This window comes from Perca fluviatilis, chromosome 11, assembly GCF_010015445.1.
Source record: "Perca fluviatilis chromosome 11, GENO_Pfluv_1.0, whole genome shotgun sequence".
In the NCBI taxonomy this organism is placed as follows: domain Eukaryota; kingdom Metazoa; phylum Chordata; class Actinopteri; order Perciformes; family Percidae; genus Perca; species Perca fluviatilis.
In genome coordinates, this window is record NC_053122.1 from 26600085 (window position 1) to 26618592 (window position 18508).

The window sequence follows — 18508 nt, forward strand, 5'->3', positions numbered from 1 at the left end:
TGCTCATATTATGCTTTTTGGCTTTTCCCCTTTACTTTATTGTGTTATATATATATATATAAAATCTTTTTTGTGCATGTAATAGCTTTACAAAAGCCACTTTCCGACCGGAGGGATTTTTGCAGTTCCTAGAACACAACGTTCCTAGAACTCTTTTTTTTTTTTTCTTGTATTCTGACTTGACCAATTTGGGGATTATTAAGTTCCTTTGGCCACAGTCCCTGTAACTCTTTCAGCTCCTACTTCAGGGCAGGGTTTTTTCGCTGTTCCGCATAGTGGTGGTTAGATGGCTGTGTTATAATAACAAAAGGTCAGTCCCTATGGCCACTTGGCCAGTGTGGCAAAAGAAATGGCAAAAAAAAACGGTTTTGGGGAGAGTAGTTAGTAGAACTGTTTAGAAGTGGACTGTTCCTATAACTACGTTCCTGTAACTACTTGGTTGGAAAGAGGCTAAAGTGAAAAAGTCCCCCCCACCCCCCCCAAAAGGGACTTACCATCTCCAACAGAAAACACTGTTCACAAACAGCTCTACTGTAGTCCAGCCTTTACTTCAGAGATGAAAGTGCGTCACTTTGTAACACACGTTATAATGCTCGCCTAGCTGCTAGCGTGGCACGCCCTCAGACTCTGCTTCTGACTGGCTAGTAGTCTTTACCTAGCTACCGCGCATGTGGACGTCCAACAAAGATGGAACAGAAGTGTGATCCCTCACTCTGTAGCTAAAACAGAGCTCACCACACAGGGTGAAAAGAGGAGCTGCAGCAATGTGTAGTACGACAAAAAGATGGTGTTTTTAGAAAATTAAACCATGTAAACCTATTCTGATATAACCTCTGAATACAAGTATGAACCTGGAAATGAACATAATATGAGCACTTTAAGATAATCTGTATTTTGAGGTACGGTGGCTTTGAAAGTACATTTTTTTGTCACGTGTAACTCATGCTGTTTAATTGTCTGGACTTGCAGTACAGCACGTACATGGTTGATATACTCTGCAGACATTGAAAGGGGCTTTCATAAATCCTGTTGGTGTTCAACTAGACGCTCTGAAAGTATTCAGTGAATGTCGAGCCTAGCCACGAAGTTCTGTCCAAAGAGTTTTTCAGCGTTGCGGCTGTGATAAGGGAGCGTGGACAAGCGCCGTGGATGTGGTGTTTTAAGGTTACAAACCAAAACTTGAATTTTACAACCGTTCATGAATGTTTTAAAGTGCTTTACTGAACCAGTGTGACGGTTCACTGTGCAAGGTTTTACTTGTTTGCAAATAAAGAGAGGACACGCTGGTCCTAATTCCTATCGGTTTGTCTTCTCTCTTTTTTTTCCGGGTCTGGTGTAAGAAGCCTGTGTTCTGGGTCAATGACATTTTGTATGTTCTTTTAAGCAAGTTTCAAGTGTATTTGTTCAGTTTAGTTTCATTAAATCCATACACATTTTTAGATATTCTATGTTTTATTTTTTTTGTCTTGATGATTGTATATTTTGTCCGACTTTTTTTTAAATTCTGGGATAAAGACACTTATTGCCCCTGCATAATTTTTATGTCTGCCTGTTACTCTTTTACCAATCCAGTCAAGTTTGAGTTTTTAAAGGTCCCATGGCATGAAAATTTCACTTTATGAGGTTTTTTAACATATAATATGCGTTCCCCCAGCCTGCCTATGGTCCCCCAGTGGCTAGAAATGGCGATAGGTGTAAACCGAGCCCTGGGTATCCTGCTCTGCCTTTGAGAAAATGAAAGCTCAGATGGGCCGATCTGGAATCTTCTCCTTATGAGGTCATAAGGAGCAAGGTTACCTCCCCTTTCTCTGCTTTGCCCGCCCAGAGAATTTGGCACACCCATGAGAGAGAGAGAGACATCATGGCTTTCAAACGAGCAAAGTGGCAGTTGGTCAAGCCTGGTGTTGAGATACTCTTTAATGAACAAAGTTACACACAAACAATGAATCAGAACCAAAAGTAAACTACACAAGCTTTTAAAGAGTTTTATTCATTCTTTCCCAAAATCTTTAATTGATAATACTTTTTCCAACACAGCAAACTGTTCAGCTGTCATCAGAGACAGGATCCATCCAGGAGTCCTGCATCGGCTTTCTAGTTCATTATGCACAAACTCAGAAAAAGCTGCTTTCCGATCACATACAAGCTGCACCAATCAAATAGCACTATATACATACGCAACTCAGGACCAACGATACGTTGTTTCAAACTGCCGTTTGAATCCCTTCTTAATAACAAATAGCTAAAAAGGCTTTGTTTACGCTCTAACAAGGTGCTTTCACAATCTTCATCAGTCATTGGCTGTTTGTTTTATTTTTTACAGTAGACAATTCTTCAAAACTTTCCCCTTTAAACGTCTCAAATGTCAAAAAGGAAATATCGAACTTTTTATCTCTTGAAACACTTGGCAACTTTTGTCTTTTTCTGAAGACTCGAGCGCAAACAAAACCTAATTTGGCAGATCTCAGGGGAGGGCAGAGGGGGGAAGGGCGGTTTTTTCTCCCACGGGGGGGTTGTTGGGGGGGGCCGCGAATTTTTAAGGGAAGCAAGGAAAAGCAACTTTATTTTTTTTGGGGGGGGGGGGGGGGTTTTGGTTTTTTTTTTTTTTGGTATTGTTGGTTTGTTTTTTTTTTTTTCTTCCCCCCCCCCCCCAAGACAATTATTGAAAGTGAATTAAACCCACACTACCCTTATATAATACTGTGAGGGTGGGAGAGGGGATGGAGCAAACCCCTATTATTAATATTTTTAAATAAAAAAAAAAATTTCCCCCCCCACCCACACAACAATAATAACAATAAAAGATTTTTTGTTCCCACCACACACACGCGATTCCTCCGACTTTATACAGAGCTTTAAATCACACGCACACACACACACACCCACACACACACACACACAAAAGTTCATACAGAAGAAGCAGGTTATTTACAGCATAAAATGGCAAATGTACAGCAAGAACACATCAAACTAAATTTGAACAGTGAGTGAAACCAGTAGCCTGCCAAAGTTTGGATCGTCTATAAGAACTTGATAACATATATTGCCATTGCCATGGGAATGCTGAGACGGCCTGAACCAAGAGAAATAACAAAAAGACAATAGCATATGGCCACGTGCTAATAATAATCCACTCTGTTGAGTTTTGGTCCAAAAAAGGAGCTCATTTCCGTCGCACAATTCTAAATAAATGGAGTCAGCTGTCTAACGGTTACCGTCTCTGTGGTTCTAAAGGCCCTCTGAAAGAAAAGACACCTCGGTATCCCTACGGTCTGGTCAGACCTGGGCTTTTGTCATTCGCATGGATAAGGCAAGTCAAAGTGAAGAGTTCAAAGTTCAAACTTTGGCAAGTATTGGCAATCCCCTGCTCCATAGCTTAGATTTTACCATCTCTGTCATGCATCAACACTCTGGTAAAAAGTACAATCGTAACACTGATTGTGTCCTAACGTTATTAGGAGTGTGACTAATAATCCAGTGTCAAGCAAAGAAATAATAATAATAACCCGGTGCAGCATGATCATTCAAAAATCAGCATCATTATTGCACATGCTCGTATGAGAACTCCTACAGAGGAGCTTGAATACGCGTTTAGCCTGGTTCCATTTGAGCACTTTAACCTCTTTTTTTTATTTTTTTTATTACATATTCTAGAGTACATCCTGCTCCCAAATCACAACCAACCAGACTGATCGGAACTTTGAGCATTTAATTGACCCCACTCCCTTGTTTTTGACTTATTCAGTACTTCAAATTCCATCGATATCAATAGGACCTTTAAAGAGGAGGCTTGTGACTAAAATGGAACCTTTCTCTGGCTTTTGTTCTGCTAATCATAACCCTTGGCTGATGGCTGACAAAGCATTAATACGCTTCTTCCACAAATACAGATACAGCTGGTACACGACGACTCAGCAGTGATCGCCTACGCCCCTCTACATTCCTCCACTGTGTGATACATCGTGGGTGTCATTGTTCTTTGCATTGCATTTGCAAAAAAATAAGGTCCTTGTTAATAAAAGTGCCACGAGAAGTAAACTTGCATTTCTGTGGCAGTTAAAAGTTGAGGAAGATTGGTCTTTGAGTGAGCCGTTTTTCGATCACACATACAGTTATACGTATGTGCGTGTGTGTGTGTGTGCAGAATTCCTCTCTCAAGCCACGATTAAACATGCACAAACAACTATTCCGTCCACAGGCTGTCTGGCTCTCAGAAGAGGATGCTCTTAGATACAGATCCAGGGGTGTACGATAGAAACTTCTGGACTTCTTTCAAGTCCACGGGTTATTTTTTTAAGATTTTTAAAAATTCTACCTTGAAAATTCCTTCTTTTTTTTTGTCAAATGTCTAAATCAGGGACAAATATCCTGAAAGTTTCTGTGCTACAAACCCAATGCGACCAAAATACCTTTACTGAAACCAGATTAAGAACCCCGACCTGGTCTGGGATCAGTGTCTAGGAGCATCTTATCAACCAGCTCCGTCAGTAGGACGCACGTCACTGAAACCACCAGAGGCACATTTCAAAGCCCTTCTTCTGCTGCACACACGACGAGGCAAACTGCCGACTGTATCACTCAAAGACAATCGTACATGTGGTGGGAGGGGGTGGAGAGTGAGAGGAAATCGGCGCTGGGGTGAAGGGAGTTTGGTAAGGCTCACGGTCCTGGAGGAGGAAGGTGGTGGAAGCACTCACATGGCTGGACGGAGGCTGGGGAGGTTGGGTGGGACAAGGACGGCTGGTGTGGGCAGCTGGAGGGGGGTGGGGTGGGGGTGGGGGTGGGGGGTGGGTGGTGGGGGCGGGGGAGGGGTCTTGGCTGTTTCAGCATAGAGGTTAGAGGTCAGAGGTGGTAGCGTTGAGGCTGGTTCTTTAAAAGTTTAAAGCAGGCATTGGCTGCTGCGCTTCCTCGCTGCTGGACGCTGATTGGCTGCAGCCCCGGAGCCACCGCCGGCCTTCAGGAAACCGCGATCAGCAGGCCGCTCTCTGGCAGCACCTCCTGGGTCCTCAGCTGCGTTTAGAGAGCGGGAAAGTTATTATTCAACAATCCTTATACAGGCTGATAAAAGTGACAAACTGCTGGCGAGGTGAAATGTTAAAGGAACAGTTCCACATTTTGGCTAATTCGCTTATGTGCTTTCTTGCCAAGAGTTGATGAGATGAGAAGATATTACTGTCATGTCTGAAGCTACAGCCAGGAGACGGTTAGCTTAAAGACTGGAAACAGGTGGAATGAGCCAGTCTGGCGCTGCCTAAGTGTAAAAATAAATATATCCATCCAGAAATCCCCCTACCAGTTATGAGCTAGATTATTCCGTGACCGGGTGCAGTAGCTCTAAAAGTCTCGGCTAATTAGAGTTAATTGGAGGTGTAGCTATAGGTAGGAAGATGTTGTTACCTTCAGATGGAGCCAGGCTAGCTGTTTCCAGTCTTTACGCAAAGCTAGGCTAACGGTCTCCTGGCGGTAGCATCATATTTAACATACAAACAAGACAATCACTCGTCTCATCTAACTCTCAGCAAGAAAGTCAAACCTAAAAAGTCAAACTATTCCTTTTAAAAACAAGAAAGTCCACAGCAAGAAGTAGTTTACTGTGTGTAATGTTAGTCTTAAAAACATTCCTAAAAGCTTGCAGATGAGACGCTGTGAATGAGGTTACGGTTACTCAAGTTCTTTGTCTCACTCTCACTCTCACTCTCACACACACACACACACACACACACACACACACACACACACACACACACACACACACACACACACACACACACTGTTTTTCCTGTGTGTGAGTGCCTTGTGGTGTGAATGAATCTAGGTGTTTGTGGCTCCGCTCAATCCGAAGATTGTAGGGCGACACCTTTATGACAAGCATGACAGCATACGTGACAGCATACACACTGAATGGAAACTATGCAGTGTGTGCTTATTTTGGCGCTAACTGTGTGGGAGGGGTTGGGGGGGTCTGAAACTATGAATAGACTCAACTTTAATACAGGGGACGTCTTGAAGTAAACAACACTTGCAGTGGCGGCTTAGTTGATGGGTGTGTATGCAATTTGGTGTCGGTGTTGTGGCTTCAGGAACAACTCGTGGCCTTTAACAGCTGAGTTAAGAAAGTCCTTCGTGGAGCTTTGTGTGTGCGTGCATGCGTGTGTGCGTGTGTGTGTGTGTGCGTGCGTGTGTGTGTGTGTGTGTGTGTGCGTGCGTGCTTGCGTGTGTGTTTGGTCAGCTTTTTTTCCCACTTAGGACAACTTCCCATGCTTTATTTCTCTCTTATGAAGTACATACAAAGTTAGTTAAAGCAGGATGCAGTTTGCTGTGACGGGATGGTAAAGCAGTGACGTCGGCGTGGTTAGAAAAGGCAAATCCACACGGAGGTAAAAGCTGCCCCAGAGCACAGAGTCACCCTCACATTTGCTTTTACACCTACAGTTTGACCAGTAGGCCTAAACTACCGCAGTCAGCTTTTTGAAATACAGTTATCTGGGACAACATCTACCTGTTTGCAAGATCACAAAATGTCAAACAATTACCAGCGTAAGGAGAGGAAGAGGAGGAGCTTAGAGAGGAAAGTCTCAGCTCGTTCTTCTGGGGGGGGGGGGTTTAAAGGAGGAGAGGAGAGACAAATGCAGGACGAAGGAACAAGTGAGGCAGAAAGGCCAAAAGTGATGAACTTACATCATAAAGACACCAAGGGACATCACGACACAACACTGATACACATACAGTATTACGGTGACCTATGGAGTATGCACACAGATAACCTACGTTTAATATCCGGGATATGATGGGGAATTTTTGCTAACCTCTAAATTTGTCCTGGCTTTCTTAAGCACATCACGAGTCCTTGACACTGCAAAAAAAAAAAAAAAAAAAAGATGTTTATATTGTTATTTCAAAACTAAACGAGCACACATATCTAGGACTGCACAATATGAGTGTATACATGCATGTGCGATAACGTTGATGAATATCGCGATAATGGTATTACTTATAAATAAACAGGCACTGAAGTGTACTCAGTTCTGCTGCTTTCAGTATTCTGCTAAAATACAACAAATTGCGTGTTGCGTTTAAAACAAATGACAGGAAATCGTTTCCAACATTCTTTTATTGAAGGCACCACTAAGAAAAGAATGACCGTTACATTTTACATGTGCAAAGTGCAGTTTTCTACTGATATTTTTTTACTTTAAACTAACACAAACAATCTGAGTGTCTTTCGCGATACGTCGCAGCCTTTCGCAATGTGTTCATTGCGACAGTTGATATCGCGAAGGCGTTAAAAAAAACGATATAGTGTGCAGCCCTACACATATCAAAACTTGATGTCCTGCAAACATTAACAAGCAAATCACAGTAACACCTTTCCCTTCAGGTTTTTGTATCATTTGGACCTGAGATGCAAGAGTGTTCCCTGTCCAATACTCAACCTGGAATTTCTCTACACTTTCCAGAAGGGACAAGCAATGTTGTCTGCTGAGAAGCTCTTTTTCTCACTTCCTTTACACATACCTTATGAGGTTCTCTCTTTCTACATTTCTTTCTTCTCACACTCTGGGCCCTGTTTTCGTAGCAGTGCACCGACCAGCGCAGAAGCAGCGCTTGTTATTTTCCTGACCGTGAAATTCCCTTTGCATGTCTGTGCATCCAAGACCTACTGCTTTTTCGTCTGTTACGCCCCGAGTCTCTCTCATGATCTCTCTCTCTCTCTTTCACACACACACACACACACACACACACACACACACACACACACACACACACACACACACACACACACACAGAAAAACTTACACTGGTTGACTATGAAGTGCTCCATGTTCTCCTTGGTGCGGCTGGTGCTCCTCAGTCTCTGAATCGTCCCTTTAAGAACCTCTTCCTGCTCTGATATACGCAGTTTCAGAGACAAGATCTCCTCCTGCATACACTGCTCCTACACACACACACACACACACACACACACACACACACACACACACACACACACACACACACACACACACACACACACACACACACAAAGCTCTTTAAAGGATAGCTCTGGTGATATTATATATTTTTCGTAACAATAAATCTGTCATACTAGTAGTATTACCTATGTAGCCTAATATAGATTATTTCTCTGTGACTCCATTGTTGTCCAAAACCATATAAAAACACATCTTGAGTCACCCCGGTGCTCCGGGTGTCATGTTCCTTCATCAGTATGAACATGAGCACTGTATTTTAGGTTTAAAATACAGTTTTTAGGAAATTATTTAACCTTGTTTGAAAAGGAAAATATACATTTGCGACCTGTTTAAAAGATGTACTTCTTCAGTAGTAGCACATGGGCTTGGGGCTGAGTGCAACAGACATGCTGTGGATGGACCATACTTAGAGACTAATACATTGTTGGTTTTGGTCTTTTCATGTAATGGGAATTGTTGACAATAACGCAAATATAGTGTATCGCCCCGGCTTATACTTTGAAAGATCAGATTAGTCATGAAGATATCATTATGTGTCCCAAACCTTCTTAAGGTTCTGGATGGAGGGATCAGTGCTGGGCAGAGCTGCTCTCCAGAACATCTTCAGGAGAGACATCGCCTCTTCCAGGATCTGCCTCAGAGTCTTGGTGTTGGACAGCAGACTTTTTACACATCCATAGTCCAAGACCTGCATACAGAGCTCAGTTAGATATCTACGCTCCATAGTCATCATTTGCTGCCATTGTTTTATTTAAAAAAAGATCTTCTTTGGTCTTTCGGTTCTCACCAGCTCACTGCTGTGCTGCTGGTTGCTCTCCAGCAGCGGTGGGCCGAGACAGGCCTGCAGGGTTGTCTCCATGCGCTGGACGAGGCTCCGTCCCTCTAGGACTTGCTGCTGAAGAGCGCTGAAGTCATCCACGTGACCGATGGCGTGGCGGCCGTTACGGTTCGCAAACGATCCGTCTGGGGCCTCCCCCTCCAGCTCAGAGTGAGGGTCAAGAGGGTCTGCTGGAGGTAAAAGAGCATTATTGTATTTTGGAACTGGACTCTGAATGACATTATTGTATTTCATTGTATTGCAAGAGAGAATTTTGTGATTAAAACTATATTCTGTCAGGCACATTGCAATTAAGACAAGAAATGACTACTGTTACAGAGAGCAATACAATCTCTTTACAACCAGTCCACAAATGAAAGACAGATTAAGTTGCGGTCATGCAGTGCAGTTTAAGTCACACCATTGGCAGTGCTATGGCTGTCATCCAGGTCTGAGTAGGGAGGACCGGGGGACCCACAGTTAAACAGACCAATGTCCCTGACTGGTGGAGACGGAGCTGGGTCTGTGGAGCAAACAGATACACAAACCAGGCTTGGACACACAGCAAACCACACCACAGCACACTGAGCCTTCTCAAAAATGTTGTGTTGTTAATGTTGGTGTCATAATATCCTGGAGCCGCTGTCTGTCTGTCTGTCTGTCTGTCTGTCTCACCGTGCAGCAGCTGTCGCCTGTAGAAGTTCTCTCTCTGAGGGCTGGCAGTGAGGGCGGAGAGGGAGGGGGTCCGAGGAGAGCCCACACCCAGCTTCTGCTCCAGCTGCTTGTGGAGCTCCAGCTGTTTGAGAGCACTGTTCTCCTGGACGCTGTTTTGCAGCTGGGCTCGCAGACTCCTCACCTCCCCGAGCAGCTCCCCCAGCTCCACCGGCAGACCTGGGAGCTCACACAGGTAGCCTGAAGACAGGACACACAATCACTGCAGAGTGCTGACTGGACAGACACCTGCTTCAGCGCTCTTTTGGAGGGTTTGGAGGGTTTCATACCAGCACAACAATACAATAGAACTTTGATTTACATGTTTGACAGGACTTGGGTAGATGTTTAAAGGTATAATGTAGATACATTTGTAATTATAGCATCTGTCAAACTGTTCTGATGGTATCCGTGAAATGAAACAAATCAAATTTGAACAATCTATTTCATCTCAGTGTCCCCGGTCTACCCAATGCCATTCTTAATACTATCCCCAGATGGCGCCAAAGTATTTTACTTAAAACGGGAGGATAGTTCTTAAACTGGTTAATTCCACCTCTATGTGCTCGCCACTGCCTTATCCAATTCAAAGTGGTTCATAGGGCTCATATCTCAACAGCCAAACTATCTACTATGTACCCTGACGTTAGCCCACTCTGCGTTAAATGTAAAATTTCTGAAGCCTCTCTTATTCATATGTATTGGTCATGTCCCAAGCCTTAGCAAGGTCTGGATGGAGGTCTTCCAAAACATTATCTCAGGTGTTTAATATCATATTGGAACCAAATCCTCTAATTGCTCTTTTTGGGGTCACTAAAGAGGAGGTTAGATTAACTGCGGATAAACGACGCACTATATCTTTTGCCTCTCTTCTGGCCCGGCGAGTAATTCTGCTAAGGTGGAGGGAACCTGCCCCGCCCACTCATACACAATGGCTGACAGATATTATGCCCTATATATCAATCAATGTATAAATCAAGTTCTCGCTTCAGTATTCAAATGCAAGGTTTCGGAAAGCATGGGGACCTTTTTTGAACTCATTCCAGGCTTTATAAATACTTATTAATCAAGCACACTTTAATGGAATTACAGTCTATCCATTCGCTTATCGTGGATTTTCATTGTGACAGGCTGATACTGACATGTGCTCACTGGCAGTGATATGGGAGGGATTCTTTTGAGTATTTGAGTATTTCTTTTATTGTTGTTGGTTGGATATATGTGGCATACGCTGTTTCTTATTTATTCCTTTCATATAACCTGTCTTTAACAAATCGACAGCTTTGTACGTTGTTATACTGAAAACTAAATAAAAAGATTTTGATTTTAAAAAATGGGAGGATGGAGATGGACAGACAGATAGATAGATAGATAGATAGATAGATAGATAGATAGATAGATAGATAGATAGACAGATAGACAGATAGATAGATATTTTATATTAATGTAGCTAGTGTAGTAGCTATAGCTAGTGTACAACGAACACACTGACCTTTGTTGGCCTTTGTGCTGGAACACACTCGATCGTACACTTGTAGTTCACTCTGCAGGGAGTGGATGAGCTCTCTGCTCTCACACAGCTGCTGCTGCAGGAGAGACACCTCATGCTGGAGCCTGAGGATACATCCCAGTACATTACAGTCAGAGAATAGATAGGTATACACACCGACAAGTACGAGTCACTGTTTGATTTAATCTGTATACACACACACCAACCTGTTGGTTTTCTGCTGACTGGCCTGCCGTTCCTGCCTTAATATGTGTATCTGCTGTCCCTGCTCCTGGCTGTGAGCCTGAAGTCGTCTTAGCTCCTCTTTCCACTGCTCTGCCTCCAGCTCTGCTTGTTTCAGGCGGGCACGTGCTGTAAACACCGTCTCCCGCAACTGCACCACCTCCTCACATGTGTCTGAGGCAAGAGGAGGGTTCAAAATAGGTTAACACGCATATGTTCCAGATGATTACCATGAAAGCTTTAGTTGGCATTTAGATGAAGTACCTGTACTGGCCTGCAGGCGTGACTGTAGACCCATGTTCTCTTCCTTCAGAACTCTGATCTCATTGGACAGTTGAGTGACTGTGTCCAGACCCTGAATGTAGATGTTTGTTGGTGCCCCTGGAGATAAAAAAAAACAGAAGGAATTTGATGCAATTTCTTACATAAAGAGAAATAAGTGGCAATGTTGCGGTGAGGGCTACAATACCTCCATCACGGCCAGTCAAGGCCAGTCTCTCTTCCAGCTGCTGTCGGAGCCTCTCATTGGTCCTAATGGACTCCTCCAGACGCTGACGGAGACACCTCACCTCCCGCAGGTGCTCCTCTATCAAATTTACCCCTAGAGACAAACAGCATAACAATAATATTGTAATCATTTGACTCTTCTGTGTCTGCTTGCTCAAGTGTACTTTACTAATAGAAAACAGTATTCCCACCTGCATGGCTGCTTCCTTGCTGGAGTCCCGATGGTCCAGAGTAGCCTCCAACCTGCTGAGCCATGTTCTCCATGTCCCACAAAGTCCCTCCCGTCACTAGACCTGAGTCAGACTTCAGCGAGTGGCCTTCGGGAATGCCACCCAGCTGATACTGTTGAAAGGCATGATGGGATAGCTGGCTGTAGCTGGAGAGGTCGTGCTGGTTGTGGGCACCCGGCGAGAGAGGGAACAGAGCCTTGTCATGGGGAACTGCAAAGCCTGTAACCACACGCACATACAACACACACACACACACACACACACACACACACACACACACACACACACACACACACACACACACAACACACACACACACACAAAAGAGTAAAGTGTGTGAAACATGATGTGAAAACGCTCACAGGACAACAGAGGAATTTAATTTGCGAGTTTGATGGTGGCTAACAGGAGGTATTATGAAAGTTATGTCTTTATTTACACTTTTCCCACATGAACACCCCCCTCCTCCCCGGCCCCTCACCCCTGTTCTGCGCATTCATCTGTTTGTGCAGCGTGTCCAGCTCTGGGCGAACAGCGATCACAGACAGGGCCCTGGGCCGGGGGTCAGAAGTGACTTCTCTACCCCAGACGTCAGGGCCAGGGGGGACAGAGAGGGAGTAGGAGACAGGCTCACTGAAAATGGCTGAAGGAGAATGAGAGGAAGTGACACATACAGAATATGAAGGAGGAGGAAGAGGAAAAAGAAAATGTGATTTTTTTGGGGGGTACTTTGCATATCATAGCCATCTGTGAGTCCCATACCTCTGTAGGACTGACTGGTCAAACCCACAGGGGCTGAGCAAAGCATGTTGGGACAGCTGCTGGAGGTCTTGAGGAAGCCATGAGGAGGAGGGATAGATGGACGGACTAAAGGAGGGGAATGGAACGTGAGAGGATAGAAGAGGCCTTTTACAGGTATGGAGAAGGTGGAACAATAAACTTTACCGTCTTGTTCGGATCCGTGTCCTGGTTGGCGCAGCCGGTGCTCCTCCTGATATTCTCTGGCGTCTAAATCGGAGCACAGATCCAAGTCTTCATTGGTTCTGTACTCATCGGACACCAGGGACGTTCTGTCTGATTGGTCGGTGGTCTCAGACAGAGCGTGGCAGCTGGACGGGGTCTCCGGACGCTGCTGCAGCTTGGTGTGGAGTGACTCGATGATTTTATCTTTCTGCTGAAGCTCCTTACTCAGCCTGCATGTGCACACAATAGCATCAACCATTACAGTCTGAGCTGATAGCTATTAATGAAAGAAAAAGGATGTAAACAATAGGCTACTAATAGCTGCTTGACATTTCCTTGCCGTTCACAAGATCGGTAGATCTTTTGTTATACTTACATTTTACACGATATGTTTGTATTTTGTCACTAACAACAAAATAAACACACTGTTGCCAGGCATTACATTTATCTCGTTTCTCAAAAGCCACCAAAATTACACAGGACTGTTCTCACCCTGGTCACCCACTGTTTGAACTCCTGCCCTCAGGGAGATGTTACAGATGTCTAAAAACAAGGACTAGTAGATTTAGGAATAGTTTCTTTCCCAAAGCAATAACAGTCTTCAATGAAGCTAAACTTTTTTTAATGATGCATTTTGCACTGTTACTCAGCACTTTATCCACATTAGAATATTTATTATCCACTTAGTGTGAGAGTGGGCAAGTGTTTTATGTTATGGTTAGGATGTGCTTTAGAGAGTGTTTGCTATGAATGATGGGTAGGATGTATTCGGTACGTGTATGTGTGTGTGTGTGTGTGTGTGTTGTGAGATGAGTTTTGTATCTATATGTGTTACAATGATGATGCACCTTACTAAAGTGGCTCTACAATTTCATTGTACTTAAAAGGCATTCAATTCAATATCATAATCACTGAAAATGATCAACAGAATGTTTTTTAATGGAGCGCTACATAATCTGCATATGATTATCCACGAATAGTAGAACATACAACAAAAGGAAGAGTGTAGAGCGACAACAATTAGTTGATTAGTCAATCAACAGAAAATGTATTTGCAACTATTTTGACAATCAATTACTGGTAATGAAAAAAAGAATGCCGGTTTCAGCTTCGTAAATGTGAGAAACTGATGCTTTTCTTTGCCGTACATGATAAACACCAATAAATTGGGAAAATAATCAGAAGATTAATTGATAATGAAAATAATATGTGCTGCAGCCTAAAAAAGTGCAAAGAAGTTTAGCAAAGGTGGCTTTGTTTTGTTATTCGAATACATATTTTCATCCATGTTGCAATGTATACATCATTAAATATAATATAGCATAAATGTATGAATCCTAGTCTGTTTGGAGCTCCTAAAGTAAATCTGCCTATGTTAGGTAACTTCCCTTACTGTTTCAGTTGCCGAAGCATGAACTCCCTGTCCCTCTCCAACAGCATCCTATGAAAAGCCGTCTCTCTTGTTTGGCCTCGAGCCGTAGAAAAAGACCACAGAGAGTCCCTGTATATGGAGCTCTTCTTAGAAATCATGGATTTCCACAGAGGAGCCATCACACCATCAGTCCAGTCCAGAAAACAAAGACTAAGTCTTGGATGCAATACAGCCTGAGCTGGGAAAGCCTTGTCTGTAAAGATCCAGCAAAAAAATACCTCTTGGCTGACTTCTACCTTCTAAATAATATCAGTACTCAGAAAGTGAATTTTAAACAAAAACTCAAGAAAGAAATTGCAGTCGTTGTAAATAAATAAAATAAATCCATAAATAAGTGACTCAGTATATTTCAAACAGAAACAGTCTTCCACTAAGCTTGGATGCGACTGAATGAGGCAACACAGTAGGACTGTCACACAGTCACACTGAGCCTCTTAAGCCCAGCTGGTGGGACACCTGTACTGTAAGTCTATTTAACTAAAGCAAGTTAAGGATCCATGCTGTGGATTAACAGCAACCTTCTGTCCCCTCTCCACCATAAGGAGCCATGTGGTGTGCCGCAGCGTGTCACACGATAAGTTAAACTAATCACTAGGACAGAGTAGGTGCTCTGCAAAGTCAGCTAATAACTTCTGTGGGAGGCCCACAGATCACAATGCTGCAGGTGATTCTGAAGACCATTGGCTTTGTTGTTGCAAAGGTTAAGATTTTTTTCAGTTTTGAAAGCACTATACCAGGGCTGACTCACCGCAGGGCAAGCAACTCATGGCTGGTCTTGTCATCATGGCTCTCTGCACGTTCGCCTATGGACATAAAACAGGAAAGACAGAGGATAGTGGAGATGAAACGTTGACAATTTATGCATAAAATAACCACAAAAATGAGAAACTATGAACATGAACTGTGAATTGAAGATATGGGAAGTTGTTCCTTACGTCCACTGATCTTGGTGACCACTCTTTGTGCCAGGGCAGAGTTCTGTGCCAACTGCTCTCTAAAGCTCTGACCCATGTAGTAATCAATATCATTGGCCCGCAGCAGCTCCTCGAAGGCCTGGAAGTTGTAGAGAATTTGAGCAGGTATAAGAAAATCGACAAAAATCAACACTCCTCTTTGGCAATATGTAGAAATGTGATCAAACGTGGCTCAATGATTCATTGGGTTAGTGCAGAATGGTTTGCAGTACCTTGGTGGTATCACCCAGGTGCTGGGTGAGGATTTGACAGACTCCTTGCCCCTCTCTCATCCTCTGCCTCAGGTGGGACAGCTCACGAGCTTGTGCCTGGATCAAAGAGTTGTACTTCCTGTGAAGGGAGTAAAAGAACCACAGTATTAATAGAGCGCTGTAAAGTCAGATGAATCATTCTCATGTGCATCCGTTAACTGATTCTAGATACAGTAAAGGGGCTTTACGGTACACAGGGCTCTCTGTCCACTCACCCGGGCCAGGTGGCACATTTCACCTCCTCTTCTTGGCCTTTGCCCTCCAGTCTGGAGCTCTTCAGCTGAGCCTCAAGTGATGCAACTCGTGTCATCAGTTCTTGCAGTTCCCTGCTGGGCTTAGGCCCTGAGCGAATCCCTTGGGTGTCAGACATCCAGCCTTCATCCTCTTCCACACCACTGGGGGCTGGTGATGTCTCAAAGGCCCAGTTTACCTAGAAGGTGAGGATAAAATTGGCATCATCATCATTAACCAGTGATGTAGAGCAGCTGGTTAACGTAACAGTACCTTGCGTGGGGTTCGCTCCAGGCTGGAGGCGTAGTCGCTGGTGGTAGACAGGGAGCGGACACGCAGCTGCAGCCCACGGATCACCTTGTGGCAGCGGCTCAGCTGTGAGCGGAGATCCTGGACCAGATGCTGGAGAGAGGCTGACTCATCCCCCATTTCATAAGCGCCTGTGTTACTGCTGCCAGCGTACCAGCTACCGCCCGCACCCTCGTAGTCCTGTTGGTGGGACAGTGACGTGCACATCTCCAGGTCGTCAAACTCTGAAGGAGGGAGAGATGAAGAGACATAATGAGGATTAGTATGTTTGTTGTTTTGCTGGAGAGAATGCAATGGGATGTTATAGTTTGAGAGAGATTTCTTTGTCACCTGGGCTGCTGGCGTCTTCTCTCTCAGCTTCGTTCTCACTGCGACCACAAGTCTCATAACCCAGATCCTGGAGATCCACCTGCACCTGCTTACTGGCCTGCTGGACCGATGTCTCCGCTGCAGAGACGTGAGCAATAAATCACTGTTTGATTTAAGATTCGGAGCACTTTTTAGTTATTATATGTGTCAAATAACATGTCTGCGTTCCTGTACACTGTACATGTTCCTGAGCGTGACTCACTGAGCAGATCTCTGTAGTCCTTCAGTTGTTCAGCCTGAGCGTGGACCGTGGCCTCAGACACCATCAGCCTTTCCTGCAGCTCTCTGTTCTCCTGATGGCTCAGAGCCAGACTGGAGCTCAGGCGGGCCGCCCGCTCACGGAGACCCTCCCCTATATCCTGCCAGAGCGCTCCCACCTCACTGCTGTCACCAGCAGGCTCCACCTCCTGCAACAGCAATCATCATTTTAACGTATAGGAGCTTATGTTTGAAATGACATACAGTATGGCAGGACTCTTACTGTTAATATTTTAACATGGAAAGTCAGGCACAGCAATCAGGACACAGGACTAAAAGAACAAAACACCCATACATAGAGACTGTAAATGAGACCCAGTGATGAGAAGAGGAGGACAGGGCCTGGGGACAACGCTGCTCCAGCAAAGTTTACTAAAATCTGCTATGCAAGCAGCAAAGACATTGCTTAATTCACAGAGGTGAAACGTAACAAAGCATTTTTGCTAAATTTATCTGCCGGCTGCAGCCCTTTATCAAAATCTAGTTTCAAATGAGATTCAATATTTGATGAGCTTAAAAACATGATTCAAGTTACTTATTGCAAGCTGGAATATTTACAATATTCAAATATTTTATTAGTTCAATGCATTCATTATTTAACACTAACCATCCTCAAAATGAACTGTTACTTGTGATACTTCATTGCCAGTAAGTTTAAAAATGTAACTGTCTTTAATTAGGCCTTTTTACAGGGTCTTTTTCCAGTCAACTGAAATTTGGCACTTTCACTTAAAGGTCCCGTGACATGGTGCTCTTTGGATGCTTTTATATAGACCTTAGTGGTCCCCTAATACTGTATCTGAAGTCTATTTCCCGAAATTCAGCCTTGGTGCAGAACAGAGCCAGTCCCACAATGAGCTTTCCTTAGTATGTGCCATTTCTGTGTCTGTAGCTTTAAATGCTATTGAGGAGGAGAGGGGGGAGGGGGAGGCAAGGTGGAGGGTGGGGGTGTGGCCTTAACCAACTGCCATGCTTTGCTTGTTTGCAAGCCATGATGTCTCTCTCTTTCTCATGGGCGGCCAAATTCTCTGGGAAGGCAAAGCAGAGAAAGGGGAGGTAACATTTCCCCTTATGACGTCATAAAGGGAAAATTCCAGATCGGCCCATCTGAGCTTTCATTTTCTCAAAGGCAGAGCAGGATACCCAGGGCTCGGTTTACACCTATCGCCACTTCTATCCACTGGGAGACCATAGGCAGGCTGGGGGAACGCATATTAATGTTAAAAAACCTCATAAAGTGAAATTTTCATGCCATGGGACCTTTAAGTAAATGATTTTTTGCAGTTTTTCCACCACTAAGTTTGAAATTGTCCACCATTTTTCTCTTCAAGACATTGTCAGATGTGTTGTCTGTATTTCACAATAAAATGACCATATTGCACAAAGGGTGGCAAAATATCATAAAGAACATGTACAATCCTACACACTAACCCAACAATAAACCTATTTAAGGCTTATCGTATTCCTTATAATAGAGATGGGTGTTTATACAACTTGAAAATAATTCTTTAAGACGTAGGTCATGGTGTTGTTGCACTGAACCATATTTCATTGTGAGGTGTTGCTTTTATGTTCTCCTGTATTTTGAAGATGAGTTAAAGGGAAAATAAAAGAAAATCTTTATGCCTCAGAAAAAGCCCCAGACTAAAATAGATTAGCAGCAGCTTCATTAAATATCTGAGATAGGCAGTTACAAGCTGCTGCTGTAGCTCACTCAAAGTTGAATTCCTATTTAAATGTATAACGTGTTA

General features: G+C 43.8%; 1 protein-coding gene across 7 annotated transcripts in view; it reads right to left on the reverse strand.

Moving 5' to 3' along the window:
* Window positions 1–4776: 4776 nt before the first annotated feature.
* LOC120567967 (myomegalin-like) overlaps window positions 4777–18508 on the reverse strand; it is a 48098-nt gene continuing 34366 nt past the window's right edge. For 2 of the 7 annotated variants that reach the window (XM_039815104.1, XM_039815097.1), the window contains 23 exons: window positions 16702–16906; window positions 16461–16577; window positions 16095–16354; window positions 15806–16020; window positions 15552–15669; window positions 15301–15418; window positions 15114–15168; window positions 12916–13163; window positions 12733–12837; window positions 12452–12613; window positions 11932–12189; window positions 11703–11834; window positions 11498–11614; window positions 11218–11407; window positions 10994–11115; window positions 9466–9702; window positions 9212–9313; window positions 8761–8981; window positions 8518–8661; window positions 7798–7936; window positions 6807–6853; window positions 6534–6588; window positions 4777–5010 (listed from right to left, as the gene is read on the reverse strand). In XM_039815104.1, coding sequence (XP_039671038.1) covers window positions 4880–5010; window positions 6534–6588; window positions 6807–6853; window positions 7798–7936; window positions 8518–8661; window positions 8761–8981; window positions 9212–9313; window positions 9466–9702; window positions 10994–11115; window positions 11218–11407; window positions 11498–11614; window positions 11703–11834; window positions 11932–12189; window positions 12452–12613; window positions 12733–12837; window positions 12916–13163; window positions 15114–15168; window positions 15301–15418; window positions 15552–15669; window positions 15806–16020; window positions 16095–16354; window positions 16461–16577; window positions 16702–16906 — 3498 coding nt within the window. In that variant the 3' untranslated portion in view covers window positions 4777–4879. The remainder of the gene's footprint in view (window positions 5011–6533; window positions 6589–6806; window positions 6854–7797; window positions 7937–8517; window positions 8662–8760; window positions 8982–9211; window positions 9314–9465; window positions 9703–10993; window positions 11116–11217; window positions 11408–11497; window positions 11615–11702; window positions 11835–11931; window positions 12190–12451; window positions 12614–12732; window positions 12838–12915; window positions 13164–15113; window positions 15169–15300; window positions 15419–15551; window positions 15670–15805; window positions 16021–16094; window positions 16355–16460; window positions 16578–16701; window positions 16907–18508) is intronic. The other 5 variants (XM_039815098.1, XM_039815100.1, XM_039815099.1 and 2 more) reach the window with 5 other exon arrangements.